This window comes from Meleagris gallopavo, chromosome 16 (genome assembly GCF_000146605.3).
Source record: "Meleagris gallopavo isolate NT-WF06-2002-E0010 breed Aviagen turkey brand Nicholas breeding stock chromosome 16, Turkey_5.1, whole genome shotgun sequence".
In the NCBI taxonomy this organism is placed as follows: Eukaryota; Metazoa; Chordata; class Aves; order Galliformes; family Phasianidae; genus Meleagris; species Meleagris gallopavo.
This window is the reverse complement of record NC_015026.2, coordinates 13,367,670-13,378,997: the sequence shown is the minus strand read 5'-3', so window position 1 is coordinate 13,378,997 and position 11,328 is coordinate 13,367,670. Positions and strand designations below refer to the sequence as shown.

At 38.5% G+C, this 11,328-nt stretch overlaps 1 protein-coding gene across 1 annotated transcript; it reads left to right on the top strand.

Annotated features, from left to right (window-relative positions):
- The first annotated feature begins 4,108 nt into the window (after positions 1-4,108).
- On the top strand, positions 4,109-9,426 carry RSL1D1 (ribosomal L1 domain containing 1). Its single transcript, XM_010719720.3, has 9 exons — positions 4,109-4,216; positions 4,284-4,423; positions 4,637-4,775; positions 5,329-5,477; positions 5,600-5,701; positions 6,289-6,382; positions 6,468-6,593; positions 7,350-7,553; positions 8,911-9,426. The coding sequence occupies exons 1-9, from the start codon at positions 4,181-4,183 to the stop codon at positions 9,247-9,249; spliced, it is 1,329 nt and encodes a 442-aa protein (XP_010718022.1). The 5' UTR covers positions 4,109-4,180; the 3' UTR covers positions 9,250-9,426.
- The last annotated feature ends 1,902 nt before the right edge of the window (positions 9,427-11,328 follow it).

Below are 11,328 nucleotides of genomic sequence, written 5' to 3'. Positions count from 1 at the left end.
AAGGCACGCAAACAAAAAAAGTTGGACTAAAGCTACAGGCAACCCTAGGACTACTGGCACTGCAGCTTTGCTATTATCTATGATACCAGCAGAGTATTCCTGGGTCCTGGGCTGTAACTTATACCAGCAAAACTGTGAAGAAGTTTCTGCAGGAAGGAAGGAAGGAGGATTTCAGTTTTTTCCCCCAGTACAATTGCATTTACAGCAGCACCTTTCTGTGCAGTGCAGTAATAATCAGGATTGCAGCTATTTTCCCTGATTACTGGCCAAAGTTTATAGTATAGATATGGCTTCAAGGTACAGCAATGATGTAACTTACAAAAACAAATGACAACAATGTAAATTAAGACCCTGTTTGTCATTTAAATGAAAGTCTTGATATATGTAACAATTATTAAATGTTAAAGTGTGCAGCTGTACTAATTAATTTGCAGCACAAAAATTACTTGTTTCTATATCTCGCAAGAAGTAAAGGACACTAAATGGAGCGATGAGCACAGCCATCAGTTGACTAGCATAGCCATCACCCATCTACCTGAAATCATTCCAGCTACCTTGGACATCTTTGCAGACAGTTGGGAACTAATATACAAACACATGATGGTGCTGATTTCCTGAGACATTTGTTCTGGGAGTAAACTGCATTCTTAAACAGTAAGCTATTGATGACGGTATAATAGTGTTGTAAGAAAAATGGGTGCTCTAAAGAAGCTTATCCATGCAGATACTTGCTGATTGTGAACTTTATGCCCCTGTACAAATGTTTTTCATGGCATAAAGGCCCAGCAAAGATTGCTCAACTGAAGAATCTCTGGTTTAGACCAATTATGGTACCAGTCCATACAAACTTTTAATTATGAGAAATGTGTTTTTATAAGTGTTTATTAATGAATATTACTTAAGAAAAAAAAGATGGTTTCCATTGTCCCAAGTATTTGATTCTGTATTACTCTGGCCTTTTTGTTCTTAATACAGAGTGTTTGAATGATGATGTTATAGCAGATGAAATGTACTCCAGAAAAGACTGTCGTCTTCCTGAACTGAAACTTAAAGGCTCTTACTTATTCTGCTGTTTTTGTAACCCTACAGAGGATTTGCTAAAGAAAAATATACCAACAAAACTGGAGTTACTATTGAAGATTTTATATTGTGGACCTGTTTATTTCCTTGTGTTTATTTTAATACACTATAACTGTAACAAAATCTTTCTTTTCCTCTGAAGAAATGCTAGAAAGTAGTCTAGTCTTAATATAAAATGGAAATTTATGTTAATGAAAGTGAAATCTGTTGTGCATATATGTAGCTTCTAATAACACTTAGCTTTCATCAAAGTCTCAACTTCCAGTGTAAGTTGGATTTTTCTACATCTCACTTCAGTTAACTATACAGACACCAAAAAAAAGGATACATGCTTCTGAATAAGAAAAGTAATAGATGATAGACAAACTGCCGGATGAAAAGAATGTACTTGAGACTGAGTTCTTGTCATTTGTTAAGCCTGTAGAACTGATGATAGGCAAAGGATTTAAAAAAAAAAAAAAAAATGTACAGCTTGTGTCATGAAGACAGGTGCCTCCCTTCTCCTGAAACAATAGTTCTTTAATAACTTGGCATGTAAGCATCCATCTAGCTGGCAGTTAATTAAATTATAGCTAGATGCTTACGCAGAAGAACACAATCTAAAGAACACTGAACTCCAGAAGTAGCAGGGGGATCCTCTTTTTAAGTCTCTATAAAGTGTACTTGTTCTTTTGCTTGTTTTGTTGTTTTTGTTTTTTAATTTCTGTATTCTTTGTGCTGCTTTTGTTGCAAGAAGTATACTTTATAAAGTGAGATCTAGGATTTTTACATCTGCCATCTGATAAGCTGGAGGAACACAAGCCTGATATTGGAACTTTTGGAATGCACAGTAGAACAATCTTAAACCTCAAAGATCTGTTAGCAGCAGAAATAATTGCTGCTTGTACATCTCCTTTGCCAGGACAAAATATAAAATTAGGGTTATGTAGAAATACTGTCTTATTTAGCAACATTTAAGTAATAATGCAGAACGGCTGGCAAGCATGTAATTTTAAATCATTAAATCATTTGCGTAAGCGTGACATGACAGAAAAAAATACACACATTTGTAAGCAGAGACCTAAACTGACAGCTACAGCAGAGCATGTTTAGTGCGCAGGGACAACATATGCAAAAGTAATATTTAATTTCCTTTAGAAATTGAGTAACTGTGAATTTGCCAAACTAAAAGTATGCCCATTATAGTTTATACCCATTGCATGCAACTCATGTACTAAGCTGAAATTGTTCATAGCCAGGGATTAACTTATTTTTCCATGACAACTCTATTAACTATATTAAACACCTTTCAAGAGAAAATGGTCCTACTAAGTTGGTTAAACTGTATCTTCTGAAATTTTCATCAGACTAAAAAAGTTGTGGAAAAAAATGTGTTTGGTTGAGACTGAAATGTGAGAATTTTTAATTTGAGTCATTAATAATAGTAACTCAAAAGTGACATAACAGTCCCTTTATCTTAATAATGCTATGTTGGCTTGGTACAGTCAGGCTTCAAACACACTTCATTCACCTCTTACAATAGAAGTCTAGCTTATTTTCAAAGAGTCATCTTTTCTGTTTTATTTTAACATCACACAAAAATATGTTGATGGTTTATTAAGTCAGCTAAAAAAAATTGCAAGGCCTGTGCAGAGATAGGAAAAAGGGTAATATAATTATCAGATTATAAAACACCACTGCTAGCATCACAGTATGCATAAATCCTAGCAATGCTAAGAAGATTTTAATGTCTGCCTGATTACATACTCTTCAATAACTTCTCTAATTTACACTTCATACAACAACTACACAGCAACCATTTATGCTACTTGTCCAAAAATCACACAGTAGAAAGGCAAAACTTCCATTTTCAGGGATTTTTTTTCACTAGTATCAATCAGTATATGACTTATCTACAGCAACTTACATTAAGTCAAACTGTGCAATCTTCTACTTTCTGTATGCCTGTGACATTACAAACCATGAAGATGCAACTAAGCAATGCTAAAGCTGCTACCAAAGGTTGTCACCAACACTGGAGAAGCCTTGAAGCCACTGTGAATGCTACCAGCAGAGTGAAAATATTATTACATAAATGAGCTTTTCTTGACTAGGGTATTTTAATTCCTTTCTCAGCACAGTGAGCATGTAGAAAATTATGCTGATACATGAAGGAATAAAGCCATAAATAAAGCCACTAGGTGGCATAAGCATTTCACAGCTAAGCTGTTTACAATTAGTCAGTTAATACATTTCTAAACTGGAAAAGAGATGCAGTAGTTCTACCTTTTCTGTTCACAGATAAGGAATAAGTGGTTTTATGTGTCATAATCAATGGTGACCTCAGCTGCAGTGACAAGGAAATAGTGGAATTTGAGATTCTGAGAGGTGTGAGGAAGATGAGCAGCAGAGAAGAGATTCTGGAATTTATGAGGGAGATTTTGGCAACCAGGAGGTGGGGTCTCATTAGAGGCAACTCTGAAAGGCAAAGGTGCTCCAAAAAGCTGGCGGCAGAGCTGTGAAGACAACCTCTTCAAATTGTAATGGAAGCACTCTCTCACACTGGAAAACAAGCAAATCTATCAAGAGATTGGCTTGGCTAAATAGGGACCTTACAGCTGCACTCCAGTGCAAAAGGTCAGTAACACAGGTAAAACCAGGTAAGCCAAGGACAGGCTGCAAAGAAGGAACCTAGAAACGTTGCTCAGGCATGTAGGCATTGCCACAGGAGAAAGGCTCACCTAGAGTCTAGAGTTGAAGGTATCTGGGGCCATCAAGGTCAACAGTTTCTAATGCTGTGAAAGGAAACTGAGAAAGGTTCCAAGGACTGGAGAGCAACAAATGTTCCACACGCTCAAAGATACACAAGAGGGCAATCTAGGAGTAACAGAGCAGTGGGATCTAAAATAAAGATAACGACTTGTACTCCATCTGAAGACTACCACAAGCGGCATACCACTGACACCAGCACCCAGACCAGCAGCGGAAGGAATCTCGCCCACACCCGCCCCGCCCCCACGCGACGGAAGGCCATTGCCTGCGGAAGGGGCGGGCAGGCCGCAGTCGTGCCCGGAAAGGGGCAGTGCGCAGGCGCGGCGGCCGCACGTGTGCCGGTGGAGCCATGGCGAAGGGGCAGCAGAAGCTGGAGCGTGGGCAGGTGCTGAGGGGTGGCGGACTGGGCTCGGCTCGGCTCGATTCGATTCCGGCTGTTACTGTTGTTGCAGGTGAGGAAGGCGGTGGAGGCTCTCCTGGCTTTCGCGAGAAGCAAGGCTAAGGGAGACGCGCTGCTCCTTAACGAGAACGAGAGCGTGCACCTCCTGGTGACGGTCTGGAAGATCCCACGCGTGGCTCAAGTAATCAAAATGTAAGAAACGTGCCTTTGGCCCGGAGGCTGCGGGAGTGCTCGTGTCCTTTGACTAGGGGGGGAGCGCTGTGCGGGTTGTGGGCTTGAAGAGTCTGAGCGCCGCGGCCCCGTCCTGGCACCTCCCGGGCTGGCTCAGCGCTGCCGCCCGCAGCAGTGTAGACCTCGTTCTGCAAGACGCTTTTGCCTCCTTTCTGTCTCATGTTCTTATTGTAGACCACTGCCCCATGGCATTCGAGCAGAAACAGCTGAGGTGTGCCTGTTCACGAAGGATGAACCAGATCTGTCTGCAGAACAGACAGAAAGTCTTTACAGGAAACTTCTAACCCAGAATGGAATCACGAGTGTTAGCCAGGTAAGGGAGGTGATGATGCAGTGCAGTATTGCTGTGTTTATCTTGTACCAGCAAAAAGGGAAATTGTTTTCTTTCCTGCTATTTAATATTCTAAATTCAGTGGTTCCAAGTTAATCTCGCAGAAGATTTTTCTGAGTATTCAAACTGTTCATTTTTCAAACTACAGAATTTATTCAGGATAACTTAAAATTATATCTGTAGCATTCGGCTTAATTGTTAGATAAATGCTAAGTATTGGATTTGAACTTTTTCAGTTTTGCTTACAATGCAGAATATTCAAGCCCTTTGCAGCTAGATTGAGTCACTTATACAACTATTTATCTAAGTTTAGATGTTGCTATGTGTTCTAGTTCTGTTTGGTGATACTGCGCAAGGGATCTGTGTTGTCTGATTCTTAAAGTTGAAAACCAGTGTGTCCTTTTTCTATTGATTGTCTTCAACGTTCTAAAACATGTATAATTGTTAGTTAAGACAAGTTAATTATGTGCAGTTATAAGAAGTATTCAATGCTGTGTTTGCTGTGTTTTCAACTAGACTGTTATTTTTGTTGTAGGTCATCTCCTACAAAACTCTCAAAAAAGAGTATAAACCTTTTGAAGCAAAGCGTCGCCTCCTGAACAGATTTGATCTCTTTCTGTCTGATGACCGAATCAGAAGGCTCTTGCCCTCGCATCTAGGAAAACACTTCTATGAAAAGAAAAAGTTGGTCCTAAAATTCTGTATATCCATTTTGAATTATTATTTTTTAAAGATTTGATTATTCTACTGAAGGTTTGCTAGTTTGCTTGTTTAACTCTTGTTCCCTTCACTTTTTTTCTTTTTAGGGCACCTTTATCAGTAAACTTGAAAGCCAAAAATCTTGCTAAGGAGCTACAAAAGCATATTCAGGGTACTATACTACCAGTTACCAACAAAGGGTGCTGTTAGTAAGTATGAACAGCTTAATACTGTGCATGAAGAGCTATTATACCTTAACTGTAGGAATTCTGAGTTATTTCAGCCATTCACTTGAACAGTGGGTGAAGGGTGAGCATTCTAGGTATGGGTCATTTTGAACCTTAAGTTGTATAAAGAGACTCGTAATTCTATTTACCAAGAAGTACTGTAAAGTTGGGTTTTTTTTCTGTATAGTTAAGGAATTTCTAGGCAACTATCACTGACAAATAGCACGTATGGTCTTAAAAAATAATAATGATAATTACTGTTTAATTATCTGAAAACTCCTCCCAAAATATTGTACAAGAATTTTTTCATTTATTGTGCATCTAAAATTATGTAAACCTAAATCTACCTCGGCAATATAAGGCAGGAATTGCATTTCATAATGTAAAAAACTTATAATACGTGTAGCTGTTTTGACTTCTACAAAATAATTCTTTAGTAGTCAGCCATCCTATGTGATGGCCAAGATACTTGCAGATAAGTGGGCTTTTTTCATTTTGGGGTATACTTAAGAACAAATAACTTAGTTTTTACTTGGTCACCTATAAATATTCCTCCTTCCTACTTCCAGTACAACACGTATAGGCCACACTGGAATGAAAGCTGATGAGATACTAGACAATATCATTGCAGCAGCTGAGGTGATTGCTAAGAAGCTACCAAAGGTACTGCAGATTCATTGCATCGAATTATGAACAATGTAGCTGCAGCCATGATAGTTCTTACATAATACACGTTTTATGTTTGCAGAATTGGAAAAACGTGAAAGTTCTTCACCTCAAGACGCTTAAATCAGTATCACTTCCAATTTTTACTGCACGAATCTCCAACTTAGATGAGCTTGATAAAGAGCCAAATACCAAGAGAAAACAAGAGGTAACAATTAAAAAAAGTAAAACTTTCCATAAAACTACATTGGAGCCACTAGTTCTTTGGCTTCTTTTTATGCAGTATAGATCTAATGTGTTGGGTTTACAAATCTGAGGAATGGATTGAAGGCAAGTATGGCTACAGATGGGTCAGGCACTCCTGACTATGAGCACTTCCACTACACAGTGGCAAGAAATCATTGAAACTCCCCCAGGAGGTTATAAACCAAACTGAAAATAAGCTGGTTTCTTGTCAACTCAACTGAGATTAATTCTCAGAACTTTTGCTTGAATTCATATTTGCTTATTCATATTTGCTTACTGAAACTACATTCTTTAACATATACATGGATTTAGACCGCGTACATTGTGGCATGTGAATAATTCCCACTCTTAGATATTTGTATCTTATTTTGCAGAGGATGGGTAGGGAGAACTTCATCTACATTTAAAAATAAAAATAGCTATTCTTTTATTTTGAGTTCTGTCTATTACATCTCTGTTTCTAAAACAAATTGGTAGCACATATATACATCTTGAAAACTTTAATCTTTACAGTAATATCATTCATTTATGAGTTTCCCCTGTGCTGAAAGTAACACATCTTTTTTCATATTTTACTTATGGTTGACCAGCCCAGGTCAATTGAAAAACATTTTAATTTGTTGCTAGACTGCATTACTTTTAGACATATGAAAACAATTGTTATATGTTTAGAAATGTTATGGGGATTTGTCTGAGTTGTACTTCAAATTAATTCTAGAAGGAAAAGAAAAAGAAACCAAAGAAGGCAGCTAAAAAGGTGAATTCAATACAGAGTACAGTAACAACTAAAAATAAGGGTGCTGCTGCTACCCAGGAGCTTGTGGTAAAGGAAGAAGTAGTCCAAGAACCAGAGGAACATGCTGATGATGAAGAAATTCCACAACTGGTGCCTATGCAAATAACCAGCCTAGCTGAGTTAAAGGTAATTGTGAGTTTATTATTAAACATATCAATTAAAACTAAATATTTTAAACCATGTAAATAATTTGTCACCAAAGGAACAGTGTGTTTTAACATACTTCAAATGAACTATATTTTCTTAAAAAAAATAATAATAATAATAATAACACGAAAGTGAGGTCTGAGTAAATGGGGGGGGTGCTTTGTTTGGTTTTATTTCCTCTTACAAAGAAAGCCAGTGTTTGTCTCTCTGTCTTTTCCTGAATAGCAGCCATTTTGCTTAGCTTATCTAACAGGTCTGAAGTCAGAAGGAATGTTAAAAATGATTGAAGAGGAGCTTGATTCTTTAAGAAATTAAATCAATTTGATTAATTCAAAATTTCTTGTTTAAAAAAAAAAATAATAATTTATTGTATCATCTACCTGTAGTGAAGAACTTGAAAAAACAAATAACATCTTCTCTAGAATAGTTATGTGCAACATTAATGATCACATAATATACACTGAGAGCAGCTTGCACTGAAACAGTGTACATATTTACTGCTGTGAATATTGGAGATAATGAGGACTGTAACGCTAACATGCTTGCAAAACAGCCGAACTTGCATTATTTGTGCCTAAGAAATACCCAGTGGAAAGACAGTGGATGAATGAAACTATAAGGCTTCTAAATTCAACTCAGTTAAATTATGTTTGGGATTGGAGCATAGCCTTAATAGGTATCTGTTCAGGGATGTCTGAATGGATGTCTGCTACTATGATTATGTACAGCCCAACAAAAAAAAAAAATCAGTTTGCTTCAAGCTGCTGTCATGCAGCTGGCCTAGATCAGTTCATGAGATGTGATTGCCGGAGCCCTGGGATGGTTACAGCTGAAGTTGAGTTGGATGAATTGTTCTGAAAGGAGCTCTCTTTCATGAGGGTCATTTGGGAATATCTCTAGGGAATAATATGCCTGGTCCATGCACAAAGCACAGTCAGTCTGTGCATGTGGCTGGATTTTGAATAAGAGCTGTGACTATCAAATCTAATAAGCCCAGACATGTAGCAAGCTTATTTTAGCTCTGCCAACAGAGTAGTTACTGACTTCGTTAGCCAAGAGGGTGAACATCCTTGTATCTGTTCTATTTTCTTTGTAATTATTTTTATACTTTATGTTTTTATATAAACACGGTCTAATTCTGTGTTTTGCCTTCTACTTCTGGCAAGATACGTGAATAAATCATTTGGGCTAAGGAATTGTGTAATCGATAGAAAGCATTTGTCGCTTGTAATGGCTCTTTTAAATCTTTTCAGTAAAAATGTTTGTTATTTGAAAGGATAATATTGCTTGTTTTTTTGTTGTTGTTGTTGTTGTTTTTTGTATGTCTTAATTACAGAAAGAGGAACCAAATCAAAGTCCAGAAAGAAGTGTCAATCTGGTCAATAAAACAAAAGCGACCCTTGGTAAGAGAAAGAAACAATTTCTTGGTCCAGAAACTTCAAAACAAAAAGTTATAGAAGAGCAGGCAGACTTGCAGATGTCACCAAAACAGAAAAAAAACACACAGCTCAGCATGGCAAAGGAAGAAATAAAAGAGCTGGAAAAGACTCCTAAAAAGCCTGAAGCAAAGTCTTTTGCTACACACAAAGCTGGCAAACTAGTACAGTCATCCAAGAAATCTTCCAAAACACCCAAGCAAACAGCCAAGAAAGTGTGCAGGCCACAGTCGTCATGAATGTTGTCTATCTACCGTAACGTTTTATGTAGTTGTTCAATGCTGTCTTTTCATTAATATAAAGTAACATGCCTTCTTTAAGAAACGCTGACCCTAGGAGCTTTTTCTCACTGGCTTAATGATTATTTTTTGTTTCTTTCTAATGGAAGAACAAATAAACACATTATTTTAATTAGCTGTATTTGTTACTTTACATCTTTTCCATCTCAACAACAACAACAAAAAAAGATGCAGCTGTATCTTTCAATTTGAATCTTTTGGTTTCTGTTTCTAGAGCTTGTTGTGTTTGAGCAACATTATTTTTGAAGGATGTCTAGCTGTATGCTTAAGTTCAGCTGCAGAACAGCTCAAAGTTATATTTTTGTTCTTACTGCACAGCCACAGTTTACATGAGCTTTTTCCTCCCACCTGATTTCCACATTCCACATCAGGGGGGTTGTGGAGTCTCCTTCTCTGGAGATATTCAAGTCTCGCCTGGACGCCTACCTGTGCAACGTGGTGTAGGGAACCTGCTTTGGCAGGGGGTTGGTCTCGATGATCTCTAGAGGTCCCTTCCAACCCCTACAATTCTGTGATTGTAGTTCCTTCCTTAATCAACTGTTCTGTTAAGAAACCGTTAAGAAAACTTCTTTTCCAGGGAGAATGACAAAAATAACATATTTATTCATTGAAAGTTCTAGACTTCAATAATCAGTTACATTATTAAAAATACGTTAAATTCTAAGAGCAGGGAGAGTACACTCAGTTTGTTCTTTGTAGTACAAATTCTTGTATACATTTTTCACTTTCTAAATGGAATTAAAGGTGGTGTACTGGTAGCAATGTATTGTGCTTGTTAACAGGTACATGCTTTCACCTAAGACAGAGACTTAGGTATACTTTTTAGAACTCATTCACTATACATTTCTGTAGTACTTTAGTAACTCTATTACATCTTTTGTCTTATTTGCTTTGTATTGTATTTCAATACCATGTATTTTGTTTGATGTTGCAAGAAATAACATTATTACTGAGGCCTAGTAAATAGAGTAACTAGTTTAATCTTTTTTTCCTTTTGATTTCTGCTTGTCTTTCTACAGGTACCTTTTATTGAATAGTGTTGGTAACACAGGCAGGCTCTGATGAGCAGTGATAAGTGAACGAACGAAGTGCTATGATTGAAACAGAGAGTCTGGTCTTACTACAGTAAACCAATTGCAGTCTTTGTCACTGTTATCCTCAGTGGCATCGTTGTAACAAAGATGTAGAAGCTGCTCATGCTCTTAAGTGTGTGCGTCTTTCCCCTGGTCTGGTATTTGTGCTTACTAGTGGCTGCACTATTGAGCAAGTGTTAGAAAAGCCTCCGGAGAGCACGTGCAGGAAAGCCTACGCTTGTATGTAGTTACTGTGCTTGAGTGTTAGAAGGTGGAAAGATGTGTACCAGATCCTTCACTCTCACTAGGTGACCTACAACACACATTGCACCTTTTACAAACCAGTTTCATCTCTGTACTTGTACTTGCTACTTGTTGCCTGCTTGTTACTCTGAAGCTGTGTTCTGACTGCACCTTCTAAGCCAATCTCCTCAAACGTGTACTCTATGCGACTGTCGCATTTTATAACTGTGTTGTGAATATCCTATCCCCTATAGGCTGCCTAATCACTCACACAGGGCTGTCTGGAACGGTACAGCTATGTTCCACCAGCCTCCTTTGGAGCGTGTCCCTTCTGGGCAGAGGTGCCCACACCAAGGCAAAAACCCTCACATCGGGTCACGTCTTGGTGCTGCCCAGCTGGGAGCACCCTTAGCAGTGTCGCATGCTCACCTGCACCAGGAATCAGCAAGGGATGTTTCAACTCCAAAACACTGACAGCTGCTACCGACCATCTTCTCCAACGCTTGCACCAGCTATTCTGCCATTAAGCGAAGCGATGCCCGGGAGACCTCGCAACGGGAGGTCCTTGGCAGGTGAGGGGCAGCGGCCTGACGGAGCGAAAGCCCGATCTAGGCAAAGAGCCTCCGCGAACATGGGGCCAGCACCGCGCTGAGCGCTCAGTACCGGGGGAAAACGCCCGGCATCTGCAGCGCTCCTGAGGGCG

Bases quoted from the DNA above. Each gene is read 5' to 3' on its own strand.
- RSL1D1 (XM_010719720.3), top strand. From the start codon at position 4,181: ATGGCGAAGGGGCAGCAGAAGCTGGAGCGTGGGCAG. The intron at 4,217-4,283 runs GTGCTGAGGGGT...CTGTTGTTGCAG, and splicing joins AGAAGCTGGAGCGTGGGCAG to GTGAGGAAGGCGGTGGAGGC. The intron at 6,594-7,349 runs GTAACAATTAAA...AATTAATTCTAG, and splicing joins ATACCAAGAGAAAACAAGAG to AAGGAAAAGAAAAAGAAACC.